Source organism: Orcinus orca, chromosome 1 (genome assembly GCF_937001465.1).
Source record: "Orcinus orca chromosome 1, mOrcOrc1.1, whole genome shotgun sequence".
NCBI lineage: Eukaryota > Metazoa > Chordata > Mammalia > Artiodactyla > Delphinidae > Orcinus > Orcinus orca.
The window spans coordinates 173,061,724-173,082,564 of NC_064559.1; the positions used below are offsets into that span (position 1 = coordinate 173,061,724).

At 55.2% G+C, this 20,841-nt stretch overlaps 1 protein-coding gene across 1 annotated transcript; it reads right to left on the reverse strand.

The window, feature by feature from the left end:
• Positions 1-23: 23 nt before the first annotated feature.
• SLC5A9 (solute carrier family 5 member 9) lies at positions 24-19,874 on the reverse strand. Its single transcript, XM_004273890.3, has 14 exons — positions 19,696-19,874; positions 17,641-17,712; positions 14,789-14,893; positions 14,338-14,502; positions 12,313-12,418; positions 11,395-11,475; positions 10,865-11,070; positions 10,532-10,667; positions 9,596-9,703; positions 6,861-7,011; positions 5,175-5,343; positions 3,621-3,836; positions 1,063-1,222; positions 24-482 (listed from the first exon to the last, which is right to left on the reverse strand). Exons 1-14 carry the CDS (start codon positions 19,855-19,857, stop codon positions 274-276), a joined length of 2,046 nt encoding a protein of 681 aa, XP_004273938.1. The 5' UTR covers positions 19,858-19,874; the 3' UTR covers positions 24-273.
• Between the last annotated feature and the right edge of the window lie 967 nt (positions 19,875-20,841).

The window sequence follows — 20,841 nt, forward strand, 5'->3', positions numbered from 1 at the left end:
GAGGTAGGAGTGAAAGGTACTGTAGTGGACAAGAGTTGGAGTCAGGCGACCCAGTGCGAGTCCTGCTGTGTGGCCTGAGCAGACCCAGCGCCCTCTCTGCGCCTCCTGGCTCCACCCTCCAGTGTACTGGCTGGATGGGGTGCTCTTTGGGGGTTCCTGCAGTCTCAGCCTCTGAGGGCTCAGTGTGGACAGCGAGGTGGGAAGGGAGCCTGTCTCCGGCCGGCCGGGCCTGGCTGTGTTTAACCTGCCGTGGCTGATACCAGGCCTGCAGAGTCACGCAAAGTAGCCCCAGAGGAAGATGTTGACGGCCAGCAGGAGGACGGCGTTGATGTTGCAGACGCTTCTCCAGAGCGGCTCCTCCTCGATGCTGGTCAGTTTCTGCTCCAGCGCGGCCTTCTCCGCGGGGCTCAGCGCTTGCTCCGGGGCCCGCGAGAGCCCACACAGCCAGCCCCAGAGCAGCTGTCCCCAGGACCTGCGTGGGGCTGAGGGACAGAAGTCAGAGGGGAGGAAGGCAGGGGGGCGGCAGGGCGAGCTTGGAGAAAGGAGATGACGAGAGGGCAGGGCCGGGACAGAGACGGTGAAAAACGCAAGAAAGGAATGAGGCGCACGGAAGGGGGCAGAGGCAGGCGGAACAGTCAGCTTAGCCCGGGTGCAAGCCGCAGGCTGGGCGCTGAGCTGGGGTGCCACGCTGAACCCCCAAACCGTCATCTAGCGGAAGCATCCCCGTGTTGCAGGGAGAGGGGTGTTAAGGGGCGAGGATAACGAACACAGTTCAACCAGTTCGGAGCGCGTGCCCCGCCTGAGGACCGAGCGGCTCAGCGTGAGGAAGCGCACTTCACAGTGATATAAACCAAATCCTCGTGCTGTGCTTTATCAGTCATGAGGGCAATAGTTCAGCTCTCATCTGCCTTACTCGTTTCATAGCCATCTGGGAAGGGAGGAGGGGTGATATTTTGGGGAATCCCTTAGAGACCCCATCCCCAGTGACCCCCCTGATGGGGTCTTTGGGACCCATGACCTGGTGTCCATCCCCACTGCTCCCCCCATGTGCCCTCAGCCTACCTGCAGGCTGTTCCTGGCCGTGCCTGGGGTTCTCTGTCCCTCTGGCCCCTGTAGGACCCTCCCCAGAAGGCATGTCCGCTGTCCCTGCTGTGCTCTCCCGCGCCTCCCTCTTCAGCTCAGAGTGAGGACCGTGCCGTGTCCACCACGTCAGGCGAGCGAGCTGGAGGAGAGCAAACAGCCTCGGCTCAGGGACCTTTGGAAGGAAGTCGGGCTGTAGAAAGAGAGGACACCCCTTCCCGGGAGGCCGGCAGAGCAGCGAGGAGAACAAGCAAGGAGCACAGGGGACGAGGCCTGCCTCTGAGGCCCGACTGCCCCGTCCTTGGAAAATCTGAACTCCCTGCACCTGTTCCATACGGGGCTCGTGCCGGGGGCCGAAAACACCGCGGGTCAGGCTGGGCCCCTGACCTCCCGCAGCTCACGGGCAGGGAGACGCAAGGCCGGACACAGGGAGGCAGGCGGCCCACAGCAGCAGCTCCCGAGGTCAGGCTGAGAAGCTGAGACTACGTGAAGCTAGTAGGCCGTGGAGAGTCACCGCACGCGGGAAGCAGAGGGAAGAGGCTCAGTTCTGGGCTTTAGGAAGATCTCCCGGAGTGAACTGATGAGATCCAGCCTGGAGACAGTTGCAAAAGTGGAACCAGAAACAATGAGCATTTGAGGTCACGGGGTGGGGGGCAGCCCCAAGGTTGAGGAGTGAGAGCTGCAGGCCGTGGTGACTGACTGGAGGCAGCCGCTGTGGCTCTCAGGGCAGCCCTGGACCTTCAGATGGGTAGCGGGGCCCCTCATGGAGCTCGAGCCGGCAGGAGGACGACTGGGCTTGGTGATGGTGGGAGTGAGAGAGAGTGAGAGAGAAAGCCTGGGGGCGGGGGCGTGGTCATTCTCACACACACACACACACACACACACACACACACACACACACACACACACACAGCAGGAGCTTGAAGAGCCCGGAGGGCCTCACAGCGGAGACGTCCACGGATCCCTACGGAACAATGATATTTAAGGGGCAGGAAGAAAATCCCATGAAGATGACAGAGGAGCAGCCAGAAGGGTAGAAAAATATACAGTGAGCAGAAGAGAGGTCTCCAAGATGCAGGATGTGGGCAGTAGTGTCTGGTTCTCTTCAGAGTTCGCTTGAGATGAAGATGGAGAAGTGACCAGGAACAAGGTTGTTGGGAATGTTGGTGTGAGCAATGCTGGAGGGCACTGGGACACCAGCCCGACTCAGCGGGTCGAGGAGTAGATGAGGGGGAAGTGGAGGCTGGCGATGGACACCACTCTTCACAAAGTTTGCTGTTGAGGGTCAGAGAGGGAGACAATTGTACCTGGAGGAGAACGGGAGCCAGGGAGGGGATTTTTAACTGGGAAGGACTTCAGTGTGGGAATGAGACAGCAGACAATGGGGACACTGAAGGATCAAGCGGTGGGGGAGACCACTTCAGGGGTGAGCCCCTGGGGAAGTCAGTCTCTTGGTTCACCTGTGAATACACTGCTTGTTTGTAGGAATCCGTGACACTAAGCGTATAGGTCATTTTGCGAACTCTAAAGGTAAGGAGTGTTATTAATTATTTCCACCCAGTGTTTCAAGGACCAGCTTCTGGCATGGGCTCTCTTACGGGCTGAATACTGTTCCCCCCAAATTCATATGTTGAAATCCTACCCCCACCCCCGCACTTCAGAGTGTAACTGTATTCGGAGAGAGGGTCTTTAAAGAGGTGATTAAGGTTAAATGAGGTCTGATGAGTGGGCCCTAAGGATACCAATGTGACTGGTGCCCTTAGAAGAGGAGATTTGGACACAGACAGGCACAGGGGAAAGACCACGTGAAGACAGAGAGAAGATGGCCACCTATGAGCTAAGGAGAGAGGCCTCAGAGGAAGCAACCTGACCAAACCCTTGACTCCTGGCCTCCAGATCTGCGAGGAAATAAATTCCTGTCATTTAAGCCACTCACCCTGCTGTACTTTGTTATGGCAGCCTGAGCAAAGTAATACCCTTCTGCTCTAAAGAAAAAAGTTCTCAAAAGACTGAGCATCAGTGTCTGAGGACTGGTAAAGCCATCAGCGTGGGAGCGGTGAGGGCTTCAGATCGAGCTCTTACTCTGCTAGACTGTTTCTTTTCTCATAAACCTGTTTCTTCAAGGTCCAACTCAAGTGACATTGTCGGGGACCCTCCCCTCCCCCCAGGGGTGACTACCTCTCCTCTGCCCTCCGCTGTACCCTTTGAGCTTGGGCCTTCTGTACCTTCTCTTGGGAGAGTAACTGTTGGTGTTGGGGTCTTCCTCCCCCACTCCCCATCCCTGCTCCCCACGGGCAGTTGCTGGCAGGGACCATTCATCTTTGTAAGCCCAGTACAGTGCCTGGCACAGAGTAGGTGCCCGCTGAGTAATTTTCCAACTGAATGAATTACTTTTCACTTGGGAATTAACAGCCCAAGGAGCTCACCGTCCCCAGCCATCTGTGATCTCAACTCAGTGGAGTAAGAGTCGATGGTGGAAGTCCAGGCACTGTGGGTAGGGGAACATTTGGGGGCGGCCTTGTTCTGAACACTCCACTTGCCTTTTCCTCAGGGATGGGGGTTGTGCAGAGGCTGACAGTGACGATGACGATGGCCGTGAGCCCACAGAGGAGGAGCGCAAAGTAGAGGTAGTGGAAGTCTTTCAGCACGGCCGGCCTCGGGTCTGCCTCCCCACAGGCTGGGGCTGGGTACGAGAACTCCAGGGTCATGCGCAGAAGCCCCACCACCAGGCCAAATATGAGGCCCCAAAAGGCTCCCTGCGGAGAGAGGGCAGTCAGGGGTGGGATCCAGCGGGGAAGCCCCAGGAAGCTAAAAGCCACGGTTTGGTTTGCCACCGCGTTTGCAAGTCTGCCTGAGTAAGTTCCCCATGAATGCCGAGGCTTTGTCTTAACCTAAAGGCAGGCAGAGCAGTTTATTGGAAAAGGTCAGACTAGGCTGCGCTGCAGAACAATGACTGAAGCAGTGACTCGACCTCACTCACATGCAATGATAAGCAAATTAATAAGTACTAAGGGTAGGTGCTTAATATTCAACTAGAATGGAATTTGCTTTTGTAATCAGCAGGGAAAGCCAGGATCTTCCTCCCCAGCTTTCTGTTATCAGAAATCAGAAATCAGAATTAGAACTCCTCCTTTTTTATTTTTAAAGGAAAGCTCTGGCACGTCCTGTATCTTCTCTGTAGCACTGTTGGACCCTAACCTCTACCTGTTCCCCAAGTATAAGAAGGCTTATATTTTCAAAAATTCTGGAATGAATAGAAACCTCCAGAATTCAACCGAGTCCTGCCGTGCAGTCTAGTTATCAGCAGGGGGACTCGAGCTCTGCAAACAGTAGACCCAGCAGAGGCCTGGCTTAACTACTCCACTGGGGGAGGGGCTTCTATGATCGCCCTTATGATGACCCTGGGCTCTCACGTGGCCCCTGTACAATCACGTCCATGATGCTCCTTACCTCCCCAAGGTACAGCCAGCAATTTGGGCCTGTCTTTTCTAGGCTATCCTGGGGAGTGACCAGGGTTACCCTCCTGGTACCTCCCAGGGTCTGTCACATTTCCGTGCAGTTTCATAAGTGGCACATGTGCAGGCACCCCTGTGAGCTCACACTTTGTTTCATCATCCTCGTTGCTGTTATTTTGCCGACATGTAGAGAGCCCTGCCGTGTTAGAGAGCTTCCCGTCTGCTTGCTTTTACACACACTGTTCCTCATGTCGGGAAGATTCTTTCCTCTCCCATTAATCCTTCAGATCTCAGCTCACAAGTCCCTTTGTGACCCCCCCCTCCCAGGCGTCCCATAGGTCATGTGTTCCTGCTCTTTGCTCTCATGGCAGCTATCATACTTTGCTCTTATTGCATATCGAAACCTCTTTCCTCCCGCTGGCCCAGTGACGGCAGACCTATGTGAACTTTGGAAACCGTTGCATCCCTGGAGCCTCCCTAGTGAGATTGATTCATGTTTGCTGAGTGAATGAATAAATCTAGACCCGATGCTATGGCTGGGGAGACGGAAGCCTGGAGGGGGCAAGTCCAGGTTATGGACAGACTAGCTCTCCTGACCCTCTGGTGTTCTGGGAGAGACAGGTGCACTGCTGCACTCACAGGCTCTGTGACCCTCTTGCAGAAGATGGCCAGCAGGAAGAGGGCAGTGATGGGTGGGGCCAGGTAGCTGGTGACAGACTGGATGTAGTCGAAGAGCTGCCCGCTGTTGGAGCTTTGGATGATGGGGACCCAGAGGATGCTGACGACGACGAGGAACACCACAAACACTCTGCCGGGAGAGAGCAGGGCACGTGAAGAGCGCTCGGAGCGGCATGGCAGCGGGGCAGGTGAAGGTGATGTACGGGAACCAGGAAGGGAGAAAGGAGGGGAACGCTGAATCAGAGAAGACAGGATCACAAAGGCAAAGATTCCAGAAAGTTAGACTCTTAAAATCCCAGAATATCAGAATTACAGAATCCAAAAAACCCCAAATTTTAAAAATCCCTTTGAAAGTGTGTAGCCCATCTGCTTTCCGGAAGAAATCCATTCCTTTCCCCTTCACCACCCACCTGAGTAAATGGCCCCTGGTTGAAAAACTCTTCTTGGGTGTGTTGGGTGCAATGATGCATATTGCCAGGAGATGGTGCCCAAACCTCACTGACTGATGCAATCAGGTGCAGTAAGACTTGGCAGGTGAGCAAAGAGATAAAAGGATTCTGCACACCTGTCCTCTTCTCTCCTTTCCCTCCCATTTTCTCTCTCTCAGGCCACACTAGAGCAGCAGCTAAACTGCAGGAGCTACCTGCCGTTCGCTCCCCTCTTAGCCCCCACCTCTTTGTACAATCTGTCCTGTGCTCAGATCCTTTGATGGTCAGTCCCTGTGCATAGGGCTGGGATGCACAGAGGAGCGGACCGTAGGGACCCATGGCAGCCGTGGGCAGAAGGCATCGTGATGGAAGGAACAGTGAATGCAAAGGCAGGGAGATGGAAAAGAGCAAGTTATCTAAACTCAAGTAGAGAATGAACACGTTAGTCCAGAAACCTGAGTTACAGAGCCTTAAATTATGAAGCAAAGAGTTCAGAAAGGGCCTCTTAACTTTGTGCAAACTATAAATGCCCAACCCAGGGAGAAAAAGAAAAAATAGCCACCAAGTTATATTTTGAAAGGCGTAAAATGAATACCTATGAGATAAAGTTCAAATTTCAGCCGAGCGTTCAAAGCCCTGCATCCTTTGGAGACAACCTTCCTATGAACACCTCCATCGATGCGGGCCCCTCACTGTATTACATGTTTCTGATTTTCTCATTAAACTGTGTGCACCCTCAGGGCAGGACCATATAAGTCGCCCCTGTGTCAGCAGCACAAAGGTATAATGCAGGACGCGTGCTCGGGGTGAGACTGAAGGAGTCTTTCTGTTATCCGGGGATGACATCCAGAGCTGGTCTGGAAGACACTGGGGGCGAGCTGCTTGCTAACGTCTTTCCATCTATACAGTTCATCTTTCATTGAGTCAATGCTTTGTCAGCTTCTCTCATTTACCCTCTTGATCAGTTCCAAGATAAAATTGAACAGGCAGGGAAGAGATTTTTTTTCTCCTTATTCTGGAGGGAGGGGAGTGGTCCAGAGCTGGGGAGGAACTCACCTGAGGTCCTGTAGAAAGTTGGCGCTAGGAACCAGGGGCTCTGACTGCCAGTGCAGGGCCCAGATCCAGCCGTATCTCCTTCGGGTAACCCAGGGCAGGGAGGAGAGGGGAGAGGGGTTTTGCCTACAGGGAGGGGGTGCTCCGGAAGGATGGGCCAGCGCACCTGCCCACCACCATCAGCTCCTGCTCTGTTGCCTTTCTGCGGAAGTGCTGCCACACGTCAATGGCAAACAGGGTACTGCTGCTGTTGAAGATGGAGGTGAGTGAGCTCATGAGGGCGGCCATGATCACTGCGATCATCAGGCCCCGCAGACCTGGGGAGAGATGAGGTCTCTGTGGACAGCTGGCCCGTGAAGGCCAGCTCTGCCAGCAACCATGGAGGCTGCCAGCATCCAGCAGAAGCACGAGTTTAGGGGCGGGAAAGGGGTGGGGACGGTGTTGAATGAGGTGCCCAACCAGGAATCCTGAGACCCACAGCACTAGAGGCCGGGCTCTGGCCACACTCTACCTCTGCCGCCCCCTGTGGCCTTGGCCGAGTCATCTGTCCTCCCTGAGCCTCAGTTTCCTCATCTGCACTATTAAGGGATGTGAGACTAGCTGATCTTTAAGGTTCTCTGCAGACTGGACATCTCGGTCTGGGTTTTAAACCTTGTAGACACTTGGTTAGTGGGCCCTGGTAGGGAGGAGGGTGACTATTAATTATTGAGTGGTTTTTTTCAGTGTTTTGAACCTTTTTCAATGATGCTATGATACCAGGCTAAAGCCCCAGCTTGGGAGGCAGAATCCCTGGAACTTTTTGAAGGTTTTATTTTAATTAATTATTTATTTATTTTAATTTTTAATACAAATTTTAAAGGTTACTTTCCATTTTCAGTTACTACAACACATTGGCCATATTCCCCATTTCCTACAGTACATCTTTGAGCCTATCTTACACCCAATAACTTGTGCCTCTCAGTCCCCCACCCCAATGTCCTCCCCCTCCAGGAACCACTAGTTCCTTCCCTATATCTGAGTCTGCTTCTTTTTTTGTAATATTCACTAGTTTGTTGGGTTTTTTAGAGTCCACATATAAGTGATATTATATAGTATTTGTCTTTCTCTGTCTGACTTATTTCATTTAACATAATGCCCTCCAAGTCCATCCACGTTGCTGCAAATAGCAAAATTTCATTCTTTTTATGGCTGAGTAATACTCCATTGTGTATATATACACCATCTTTATTCATTCATCTGTTGACGGACACTTAGGTTACTTCCATATCTTGGCAATTATAAATAGTGCTGCTATAAACATTGGGGTGCGTGTATCTTTTTGAATTAGTGTTTTTGGGGTTTTTTTTATATCTATACTCACAGGAGTGGCATTGCTGGGTCTTATGGTAGTTATACTTTTAGTTTTTTGAGAAATCTCCATACTGTTTTCCACAGGCAGAAGCCATGGGTTTGTTTCCTGGTTCTGCAAGGAACTAGCTGTGTGATCTTTGGACTAGTTCTGACCCTTTCTGGGCCTGTTTTCAACCTGTAACAAGGGAGGGCGGGGCCCACTGGTATCTCAAGTCTCTATGATTCTGATGCGGAAGCATCTAGAAACACAACTCCCTGGCCAGCCCCACCTCAGTCCTCTTTCCCCTCAGTCCAAATATTTAACCACCTCCTGCACGCCTCCCTGGATGACTCCAAGTGTCCCAGATCTAGGCCAGCATCTTCCTCTGGGGCCCCTGCTTCTTCCTTTGGTTAATGATATGATATGCTCAAGTTACTCTGGACCCCTTCCTCTGCCTCCCTCCTACCCCACCTCCCTCAGCCAGTCCCTCTCTGGCTGCTCTGTCCTAACTGGGCCTCCACCACCATCTCCACTATTTCTTTGATTCATTTCTTGTTCCACTGGAGGGAGGGAATAACTCAATTTCCCTCCATAAACCTGCCTTTCTTTCTATGTCCCCAGTCTCAATATCATTGTAAACTCAAGACCTGCAAGCCCTGTTTGGACCCCTCTGTCTTTCTTGTCCCTCAAACACAATCAGTCATCAAGTCCTGCCAATTCTATCTCACAAATATCACCTAAACCCTTTCTGTCCATCCCTAAAGACACTGACCTGGTCCAAGCCACCACTACTGCCTTGACCACTGAAAATCCCTGAGGACCTATCTCCCTGCCTCCCCCTAAGCCGAGCTCTCCGTGCAGAGTGATCCTTCTGAAGCACACATCCAGTCATGCACGCTGGCCTGAAACCCCCAGTGACCCTCCACTGCCCTCAGAGTAAAGGTCACGCTGCACAGTGAGGCGTGGCCACCAAGTCCTCCCCACGAAGGTGGTCTTCATTCCTGCTGCATCTGAGCCCACACTGGCGACTTTCAGTTCAGACTTGACACTCTCTCATACCTGGGCCTTTGCACATACGGGCCCTCATCCCTGGAATGACATTTCCCACGCCCCTCCGCCTTTGTCTGCCTGAGATGCTCCCCAGCACTCAGCTCCATTTCCTCTCCTCTGGGAAATCTTCCTCCACATTCCTCCAAAGTGGGTCAGGTGTCTCCTTAGGGCTCCCTCAGCCCCACCGTGTCCCCACACTGGTTCCACTGTATTGTGCCTTCTGCTTGGGTACCCTGCAGACTGCATTAAGCTCGAGAGCAGGGGCCTGCCTTTTATCTCTGTATGTCCAGAGCCAGGGCACAGAGTAGTGCCCTACAGATGCTTGTGAAAAGTGTGTGTGTGTGTGTGTGTGTGTGTGTGTGTGTGTGTGTGTGTGTGTATTAGGAACGGGGGTGCGGAGGTGAATGTTTTCATTTTCTCTTCCCATCTACGACCATCCAAATGCGATCCCTCTTGGGCAGTGGGGGTGGGATGAGGCTGGAAAGCTGGTGTGCAGCGTGGTGTGGGGGGATGGGACTTACCCATGGGCATGAGAGCCATGACCAGCTTGGGGTAGGCAATGTTGGAACATCCCACGCGGGCCCCGCAGATTCTTTGGCAGATGTCAGGGTCCACGCAGCCCACTTCATCTGCAGAAGAAGTGATGGCAGTCAGAGCTAAACCATCCCGTGCCTTCTCTGGCTGGCCCAGTACCTGCTTTCTGACCCCATAGGAAAGTGTTCACTGGTGAGTGGAGGGAGTCAGCGTCTAGAGGGTCAAAGGGCAGGTGGAGGTTGGGTCCTGGGATTTCGGAATGTCTGGTAGACTTCTCAACCACATACTACCCTGCAAAACCTGATAGACCCCTCTGGGTTTTAGGCCTTATATCTTAATAAAAGGCAAATATCCTTGCAAGGGACCATGAATGCCTCAATTGGTCTTTCCTTTATAGAGAGAAAGCAGGACGTTAAAATGACATTCAGATACAAATTTCTTCTACTGATACACATACTGTATGTTTGGCCCACAAAGTCTAACGAACTTACTATGTGTTCTTTTTTTTAATATACATTTATTTATTTATTTATCTTTGGCTGCGTTTGGTCTTCGTTGCTGCGCGCAGGCTTTCTTTTTAGTTGCGGGTGAGCAGGGGCTAATCTTCGTTGCGGTGCGTGAGCTTCTCATTGTGGTGGCTTCTCCTGTTGCAGAGCACGGGCTCTAGGCGCGTGGGCTTCAGTAGTTGTGGCACGCGGGCTCAGTAGCTGTGGCTCACGGGCTCAGTAATTGTGGCGCACGGGCTTAGTTGCTCGGTGGCATGTGGGATCTTCCCAGACCAGGGCTCGAACCCGTGTCCCCTGCATTGGCAGGCAGATTCTTAACCACTGCGCAGCCAGGGAAGCCCTTACTATGTGTTCTTAATAGAAAGTGTGTGGCCCTTGCTCTGGGCCAACTTTGCCCGGAGGGAGATTAGCTCTTACCTGGGTACAGGGCCCGGCTGATCATGCCAGGCATGACGATAAAGAACATGGGAAGGATCTTCAGGTAGCCCCCCAGCACGGAGCCCCCCTTGGCGTGGGACAGACTCTTGGCGGAGAGAGACCTCTGCACAATGACCTGAAAAGACAGCAGCGCAGGAGCGCCAGTCGGGCCTGCTCGGGTTCCGCTCGGCTCCTGCGAGCCCCAGCGTGGGGACGGTGCCCCATACCTGTTCCCGAACCGGTCCCAGCCCTCTGTGCATCCACATGCCCAGTTTGCCCGCAGGAGCCACCCCAGTTTGTGGCGGGCTGGGCCAAGCTTGGTCAGGGCATCACCTGGTCGGTGCACCAGCACCACGTGGCCAGCACCGTGAGCCCGAAAATGAGGCCTGGCCAAGGGATGTCCCCGCTCACAGGGTCCCGGAGCATGTGGAAGGCGTCGGGCCGGGGGAGGTGACAGGTGGTGTTGGGGACTGTGACATTAGGGATGGCCTGCCTGTACCTCTGCTCCAGGCCTGGGTACCAGCCCACCTCTTGAAAGCCTGCAGGGAGAGACCACTGCGAGTGAAACAGCCCTGAGGCCCCACTGGGTCTGTCACATGCCCCAGCTCACTGGATCCCAGTCGTGTGTGGGACCCCTGAGCTCGGAACTCATATGGGACTTGGGAATGAGAGACCGAGTGGCACTCAGGCTCAAGACCCTGTTGTGGAGTAGAGAGAATCCTGCTGTTGGGTGCCCTGGCCTGGAGCCGGGACATGGCTCTGTGCTCTGCAAAGTTCTGATCAGACCGTGGTGGTGACAGCCAGAGAGAGATCAGAGAGGAGTTGACAGGGGAGGGTGGGATGTATTCAGGACTCTTCCTTACCCAGAAACATGAGGACCAGGGCTCCCCCCACCATGATCACCGTCTGCAGAGTGTCTGTGTAGATCACGGCCGTGAGGCCCCCTGGGGACCAAAGGAGAGGGTTCATCAGCACCAGCAGGGGGTTCCTCTCAGGGTGCCCGCCCTGTGCTGGGCCGCGCTGGGGAGACCAGAGAACACAGGGAGCCCTCAGCGGATGGACTCTGGCCACTGCCTTCCCCGCCCCTCGTGCTCCGTGGGCCCGCCCAGAAGGCGGAGGCTGGTACAGCCACAGGCCCTCAGGTCCCTCTCCTTCTGTCCCCACGGCCTCTGGCTGTTGTTTGGTAATATCCCAAGTCTTTTCCTTTCCTGTGCTGTTAGCTCCACCGGGAGGCCTGCCTCCCTCCCCACCCCAATGTCCATTTAAGCTCCCCCATCTTTCCAGGCCCCCTCAGCCAGGAGGAAGTCTGCCGGAGCCTGTGTCCCGGGAGCCCAGGCCTCTGTGAGGGGCTCTGCAGGAGACGGGAGAAGGCATGCTTGTGGCTCTTGTCTGGAGCAGCCCGTGGTGACTCTAGTCCGAGTCACAGTCCCCCGACCTCCACCCTATTCCCTGCTGTCGGTCTTCCTCTGTATCTCCTTCCCTGGCTCTCTCTCGGGATGGCTCTATTTCCTCCTGTTTCTGCCCTTCCTGTCTCCCCTTTTCTCTTTCCCACGTGCACAGTGTCTGTGATGCACTGAGTCTTTCCGCCTTTTCCTCTGACTCTGCATCTCTGTCTGCCTCTCTCTTTGTTCCCTCCAGTTTCTCTTTCTCACTCTCCCGGTCAGTTTTCACTCTGTTCCTCCCTGGACCTCTGTGTCCCTGTCATCCGGCACTTCCCTCTCCACCTGTCCCTGTCTCTGCTCCTGGCACCTGCACCCGACGTGACCTCCCCTCGGCCCTACCTGTGATGGTATAGACGGCCGTCACCACCAGCAGGATCACAGTGGAGAGGTAAAGGTTCCAGCCCAAGGCCATCTGGATGAAGAGGGCTCCAGAGAAGATGTCAGTCTGCAGAGACAGCGACCCAGGAGTCCAGGTCACCCAAGGCCTTCTGTGTGGTCACCAGTGTACGTCACCTTCCTGCTCAGCAATACCAGGTGCTGTCGGCCCTCATGGTGCGATGAAGATGAGCCTTACGTGCCGTGCTCAGGAGGACGGGCTTGGCCTACAAACCCTGAGGCGCCGTGGAGACTGTGAAGCAGAGGAGCACCGCGGACAGCTCTGAGCCTGAGAACCGTGTGATCCGGCAGCACTGCCAAGGTCATGTGCTGGCGGGGAAGGGGTGAAGCGGCACACTGAGGAAGTGAGACAGGAGCTGGGGTCGGGGGGTGGGGGAAGAGGCCACTGGGGGAGAAGGTGGGAACCTAGGGGCTCCCTGACGGCTCCCTGAAGGAGCGCCGGCCCACTCAGCTGCCAGATGGGCCCGCGGCTGACCTGACGGGCAGGCGCCCCAGTGCAGATGACACAGGTCCTGGACACCCACATGTTTGGGTTTATTGGAGGACGTGGGGTCGCAGCCTTTGCCTGAGCTGATTTAGGGTTATTTACAAGCATTGATGGAACAAGAGGCTGTAATGTTTCCAGCCCTGGACCTGGCAAACCCGAATGATCCAGTTCCCTTCAGGGCATGCTTGCTGGTCCCTTTACATGAGCGTTTCGTGACCCATGACGAGGGCTACTACGTGACAAAGCCTCAGGAGGCCTCAGCTGGGCCACAGAACCCAAACGTTAGTTCCAGCCCCAGAGCTAGTGCTCTGTGTGGACCTGGGCAAATCTTTTGACCTGGGTTTGTCTTCTGAGTTTAGGTCAACAGAGGAAGAATAGGTCTTTTCTAATGGTAACATTCTAGGCAATTAATGCTCCGTGCTGAATGATGAATCAATTAATGGCAAGATAAATGAGTGAACGAATTCTCGATTGTGACTTCTCTGGATAGAGGGACTCTCATTCACTCAACAAACATTTATCATTCATCTCTAATTACCCTACTGCTGAGGAGGAGCACGTGAGGAAGGGGTGTGGTTTTTTTTTGGGGGGGGGTACACGGGCCTCTCACTGTTGTGGCCTCTCCCGTTGCGGAGCACAGGCTCCGGACGCGCAGGCCCAGTGGCCATGGCTCACGGGCCCAGCCGCTCCGCGGCATGTGGGATCTTCCCGGACCGGGGCACGAACCCGTGTCCCCTGCATCGGCAGGCGGACTCTCAACCACTGCGCCACCAGGGAAGCCCAGCCCCTACACAGTCTTGATAACTGTAGGTATTTGTCTTGAAATTGGGTAGACTGATCCCTCCCACTTTATTTTCTTTTTCAAATTTGTTTTAGCTATTCTAGTTCCTTTGCCTCTCTGTATAAATTTGAGAATAATCTTATCTATGTTTACAAAAAACTCTTGCTGTGATTTTGATAGGAATTTCATTAAACCTGTTTATCAATTTGGAAAGAATTGACATGTTTACTGTGTTGAATCTGCCAATCCGTGAACACAGTATGTCTCTCCATTTATTTAGATTTTGTTTTATTTCATTCACCAGCATTGGGTAGTTTTCAGTATACAAATCCTGTATAGTACATGTGTTTTTTTGTGTGTGTTTTTTTTTTTGCGGAACGCGGGCCTCACCGCCGCAGCCTCTCCTGTTGCGGAGCACAGGCTCCGGACGCGCAGGCTCAGCGGCCATGGCTCACGGGCCCAGCCGCTCTGCGGCATGCGGGATCCTCCTGGACCGGGGCACGAACCCGTGTCCCCTGCATCGGCAGGCGGACTCTCAACCACTGCGCCACCAGGGAAGCCCAGGGGTGTGGATTTATCCTCCTTTTCTATTATCCTTCCTCTTCTAACCATGCATGCATTCATCCATCCAGCAACAAGCTATGCCCTCTCCTAAGCATTTTCAGAGAGACGTGATGGCCACACGGGAGCAGGTACTCACTGAAATCTTGGTGAAGATGTAGAGGATGAGAGAAAGGACAGACATATACACCTGGATCCTCTGGCCCCCGAATCGCTTCTTCAGGTACTGCGGCATTGTGACCACACCAGCTGCGATGTACACGGGGACAAAGATCCAGCCGAGGGCCAGAAGCAGCCAGGTTGCCTTGGAGAGTGGGGAGAAAAAGGGATCCATGTCCTAGATGCAGGTGGAGGGGTGGTCTGCGCAGAGGAGAGCCCTGGGCAGGGAGGTAAGGGACCAGAGGCCTGATCTCAGTCCTGTGTGACCTCTGATGAGGTCCTCCAGGCTTTGGTTTCCTCATCTGTAAAATGGGTGCATCTTCCCCAAGCACCTCTGAGGTTCCTCTTAGCACTAAGGCCGGGGATGGGGTGGGGTGGGGTGGGTTAAGACCCCCTTTATCCATGAGAATCCTCCAGGCCAACTTCCTTACATTCCACTCAAAGCCACCCACAGCAAGGCCTCCAGCGGCCCCTGTCCCAGCCAGGCCGATGAACAAACCGCTGCCCACATTGCTGGACATCAGAGATGCTCCGATCTGCAAGGCACAAGTGGGGCCAAGGGTCAGAGGTCAGCTTTCATTGGAATCGATCTGTAGTCAGGACTGTGGGCTTCAGGATCCGGGAAAGAGGCAGAGAGAGAGCAGAACCTGAACTCAGGGAACGTGAGATCAGAGGGAGGAGATGCAGTGGGGGAGCAATGAGAAGAGGAATGGAACTGCGTTTATTAGGCACTTACTGTATGCCAGGCAATGTGCTAGGCATTTTATAGGCACTAATACACTTAATCTCCACAAGTATTTGGAGGGATGGGTATTCATCTTTCCACTTTACAAAGGAAGGAGTTAATGTTAGGAGAAGTGAAGTCACTGGCTCCAGGCCACCCAGTGAGGGAGAGGCAAAGTGGGAAAGAAGAAAAGCCATGGGAAGCAGGGTCCATGTAGGGAGGATAAAGCTCTGCTCTGGGGCCATGGATCTAAGGGCCTCCAGAGAGAAGGAAGCTGAAGGGAGAAGGGGAGTCCCCCACGAGAGGGATGGGGGAGGCCCTCTGCCACCCGGTTCCGGCAGGTCCCAGGGCAGGGCCAGGCAGTGGGAGGAGCCACGGGGTTGAGCACAGCCCAGGCCACCCCCCCAGTTAATTTTTCTCCAGGAGGCAGCCAGCTACTCTGAGGCAACAGGAGGCAATGCCAGTTAGATAGATGATGTCCACAGTCACAGCCGTCAGTACTCGAACGGCATGGCCAAGTGCCTGCTTCCGTTCTAAATATATTAACTCACCAACTCCTCACGACAACCCCACGAAGAGAGTTCTGCCATTATCCCCATTCTACTCGGGGAAACTGAGGCACAGGCAAATAACTCGCTCAAGTTCCAGAACTGATAAGTGAGAGTCGAAATGAGGATTGCAACTCCGGCCATCTGCCTCCTGTAATCACTGCTTGAAGGGCGCTAGGTCTTAGTAAGTGTTCATTAGTGTTATCTGTTGTTGTTAGACGGGAGCTGGAGGGGAAGAGCCAGTCTTGTACCCTGTGTCACCTTAATAAAATTGTGGGGCTGGGCAGTAGAAAGTGAGAAGAAGGGAAAGCGCCGGGACATTCAGAGAATAGGCAGCACAGTGCAAAGGCACAGAGATAACAATAGGCCTGATGTTCCTGCGGACTTTCAGCCACACCCCTGCCCCCGCGTGCACACAACACGTGCACACAACCACTCCCTCCCTCTCTTAGGGGGTCCTGGGGATGCTGCAGGCTGGGCTGGATCACTCAGTCACAGCAGAGAGCTCTCAGTGTAGGCGGCTCAGCTCACAGCCCCGTCCCCCTGGCGAGGGCACCGCCACGTCCTCTCTCCCACGTGCACAGGCCCACGTCCCGCTCTGTCACCATCTCTGGGGCACCCCCTCCTGCTCGGAGGCCTCGGGTTTCCTCACACCCCAGAGCTCTGCTCTCCGCAGGACTGACCGTCCAGGCCGGCCCCCTACTGGTTCTCCTGGATGGACCAGAGGAGACCTTACCTGTCCCAGTTCTGTGCCTCCCAATGACTCGTTTCCAGGGCTGTGATTTGGGGGTGGGGTGGGGGGACCAGGTGATCAGAAAGGCCTCCGAGGGGTTTTCATTCTTCTGATGAGGGGTGTCTGACGGCACCAGCGAGCCTGTCCCCATCCCTGTGAGCTGCCAGGCCCACAGCCCCCTGCATCCCGGGGGAGTCTGCCATGCTCCTTTTTTTTTTTTTTTTTTTTTTTTTTTGCGGTACACGGGCCTCTCACTGTTGTGGCCTCTCCCGTTGCGGAGCACAGGCTCCCATGTGCGGAGCACATGGCTCACGGGCCCAGCCGCTCCGTGGCATGTGGGATCTTCCCGGACCAGGGCACGAACCCGTGTCCCCTGCATTGGCAGGTGGACTTTCAACCACGGCGCCACCAGGGAAGCCCTGTCATGCTCCTTTTCTCCTCACCTCTCCCTGTCCCAGACACCTGAACCTTCCAGAGAACCCTGCAGGCTTCCTGGGTTCCTCTGCTCTTTGGTGAGTCTGTCGCCAGCGGTGGGCAGCGAGGGTGGCAAGAACAAAGACAGGGACGTGCAGAGGGCCAGTGGTGTGTGGGTGCGTGTGCGTGTGTGCACTCACACGCCACGTGTGAGGCGTGCGTGCCTGGGCTTGTGCCAGCTTCAGTGGCCCCTGGGGCTGAGGACTCCGCTGTTAGTTTGGAAGCAGGCCTCACCTCCCTCCGTCCTATTTCAGGAAGAGGAAGTTAGCTTTGAGGACCAAAAGGAACAAGTGGGGAGGCCTGATGGGAGGGACTGGGGTTCAAAGGACCAGTTCCCGTGGGGGGTGGGATTTTGCCTCTAGGATTTCCCTCACTTAACTGCTCTTTAGTATTTATGTGTCACTTTCCCGAGAAAACCTTTCCTAATCCCACTTCCACTGTCTGGAGGTTAGAGTCCTCCCCCAGACATTCGCAGGCCCCATGCTGCCCTCCAGCTCCGCAGCCATCAGGCTGTTTAGGAGTCTGTCTGCCCCGCCCAGCCTTGAGCTCCTCTGGGACGGGAACACTCTGCGTGGGCTCTGTAGGTCCAGTGTCCGGCGTGGGACCCACACTTAGGAGGCGCCCAGGGCACGCAGGTCCCAGCTGAGGGTTTGCAAGGTCTCTCAGGTTGCCTGGTGCCTCTGGACCAGAGAGAAGGAGCCCAGAGCCAGGAACCCCCTTGGGGGCTGTAGCCTTGGTCCAGGCAGGAGTAGGTGAGGTGGGAGCTGGGACATGGGGGGAGGGGCGGGAGGAGGGTCGACTCACTGGCCACCAGCTTATGGACCTTCCCGCCAGGAAGTAGCCGCCAATGGTCCCTCGGCTGGCACGGATGGACGACTGGAAAGGAAATGGCAAGAGTGAGGATTTCCCGAGCCTCCCCCAGGCTCTGCCCTCTGCCCCAGATTCCCTGCCCCTCGAGGCAGGCACTGTGGGAACACAGGGGGTGGGAACTGCGGCTGAAGCGTTCTCCATCTTTAAGCTACGTGGCTTTGGGGGCGTCAGCTCCCCTCTCTGGGCCTCCCTGCTCATCACCCAGGGCTGGTGTGAAGAACAAAGGAGCTAATGGGGTGTGTGTTTGTGTGTGTGTGTGTGTGTGTGTGTGTGTGTGTGAGTGAAATGCCCTCATGAATGTACGGTGCTGTTCATGTGCACAGATTATTGCCATTGTGCACTCTTTTGTCCTATCCTGCTCCCCCGTCCCTGTCCAAACGTAGCTTCAGGAAATGAGTTGGGGTCTCATCCGCAGGCTACCGTGGCAGGGAGACTGCCTTGTCCCCTCCGCCCAGCCGGACTCCCACTCGGGGGACTGGGAGGCTGCAAAGCACTCGGTCCCCAGACAGAGGCAGGACTCTTCTGGGGGCGTCTCCTGCTCCGGCCTGATGTCAGACCGCACCACTGAGGTCCACCCATGACCCTGGCGCAAACCCCCTCCTGCACTGGGAGGTGGTCAGTAGTGGCCTATTTGAGGAATTACTCTGAAGACTGAAAGGGGGTGGGGGATGAAAGAACTCTCTCGGATGCAGGGGGTGAGTACAGGGCAGCCGGTTAAAGCCCTTATTGGATGCTGAAGCCAGGCATCTGATCGGGTCTGCAGACAAGAGAAATACCTGAAGGAGGGGAAGGGAGAGGGAAGTTGAAAGAAGCTTCTCTTCCCCCAAGAGAAAGTGACAGGTTAGTCACTAGGGCATGACTGGTGTGCAGGGCTTGCTGCTTGTCAAGACTTTGCTTGGACTTTCCTGTGCCACCTCTGGTCCTTGGGGAGGACAGATGAACAGAAATAAGTTACGTTACAGGTGGGGAAATGGAGGTCGTCTAATGGGAAGCAACGTGTCCAAAGTCACAGGGGAGTTTCTGCTTTGCATGGCTGTCCACCTCCCGGGAGCCAGCGAGCCTCTGTTTGCCCATCTCTTCCTCACACACCCTGGGAAGCAGGGACAGTTCATCCCACTTTACGGATGGGGAGACTGAGGCCAGAGATGGTTCTTGACCTTGCCACAGCCTCATAAGTGACCACCTGGGGCTCCAAGCACTCTCTGCCTCACAGTGGAGTCTAGAGGCGCTGGCGTTTCCCTCGAATGCTGCAGAGATAACGGCGGTCATTTACTGCTGCAGGCTGTGTGCTGGGCGCTGTGCCAGGTCCTTAAATGTGTCACGCTCCTAAATGGCCAGGGTCACTTTACCTCATAGACCTTTATACTCTCATTGTCCAGATAAGAAAACTAAGGCTCCGTATGTTCCCAGGGCCATGCGGCCCTACCTGTTGGAGTTGACATCTGAACTCAGAGCTCCCCGACCTCCAAGCCTGGCGCCCGTCCAGGGCATTGAGGCTCTGGTGAGCAGTGGAGAACAGAAGCATGTTGGGATCTGCCTGGCTCCCTTGCCTTGAGACGCGCAGCCCAGCTCCTTTAGAAAGCACGGCTCCTTGCCAAGGCACCATCTGGTGGAAGGTGTGGTGGGTCCAGGAGTCAAGCATTCGCATAGCTGGGGATGCTGGCATGTGGAAGAGGGCAGGAATGGGATGCGGGGAGGCCAGGGATGCGTGGGGCCAAAGGAGCAGATGCACAGGGACAGGGAGTCGGGCGGGAGATGGGGACTCGCTGTGTGAGCTCTGGCAGGTCACACCCCTCTCTGGGCCTCAGTTGCCCATCTCTAAAATGGAGGGGTTGGAGAGGATGATCCCTTAAGGTCCTTCCACATCAGCCCCTGTGCTTCCTGGACATGCCTTCCTTCTGCCCACCCCTGCCCCCAGCTCCATGACCAGCCATCGAAGAGAGCCTGCCTTTGCCTCCCCTGCCCACCCCCAACCTCCGAGCTACTCACCCAGATCCCCACGCCAATGACAAAGACAAAGTAAACGACCAGGACCGCGATGTCGTAGGCATGCAGGCTGCCTCCAGGACCCGGTGCTGAGCGTGGAACTGTCGCAGTGCTGACCCCATTTCCCGAAGCTCCAGGCCCCATTGCTGCCAGCTCCACGCTCATCTACTAGTCAGCCACCACCAGGCTGGACTTTGAGGCACTCCTGGTTTCATTCCTTTCCTTTAATGATTAAACAGCCCCAAGCGCCACTGGCCAATGAGAAAGCTCTGAGCCCCATTGGCACATAAAGTCCTGGCCCGCCTTTTCCCCTTACTGCCAGCTCCGTCTTCTGCAGGCCTCCCTCCCTTTCCCTGACCCCACTACACACACAGTTGCACACTCACACACACATGCACATGTACACGTGCACGCGTGCACGCTCCCATCCCGGAGAGGAGCAGGAACAGGAGGGAGAGAAGAAGGAAAGGAACAGAGTCCTGGCAGCCTGGACTGGGAGGGACTTCAGAGTCAAGGCGCTCCTGCTTGTGTGGAGGAGAGACTGAGGCCCAGGGAGGAGAGGGATGCAGGGAAGTAAAGGCAGAGCTGGGCCTGGAGTCGGGGTTTCTTTTTTTTTTTTTTGCGGTACGCGGGCCTCTCACTGCTGTGGCCTCTCCCGTTGCAGAGCACAGGCTCCAGACGCGCAGGCTCAGTGGCCATGGCTCACGGGCCCAGCCGCTCCGCGGCACGTGGGATCTTCCCGGACCGGGGCACGAACCCGCGTCCCCTGCACTGACAGGCAGACTCTCAACCACTGCGCCACCAGGGAAGCCCGGGACATTTTCTGTCTCAGTTTTGGCTGAGGTCGAATGGGTGAGGACAATATAACAGATGCCTAGTACCCTTACCCCAATTCTAAAAGTGAGTCAGGACACTCAGGGAGCCATGCCACAGAGGCCATGGCAATGGCTAAGCCTAGGGCCCCTGCTGCCCCAGCTGACCCCGTAGGTATTGAACACTCGCCCTGAAATCTCAACTTGCCTGGCTGCTCTCGGCCAGTGACTGAGCCCAGCTGACGCAGTGCATGCCCTTTCCTGCAGGGCATGTGGCTCACATAACGGGCATTTTTGGCTGGAGGACACTCCTTGGACCAGCTGAAACTTTCTTAGA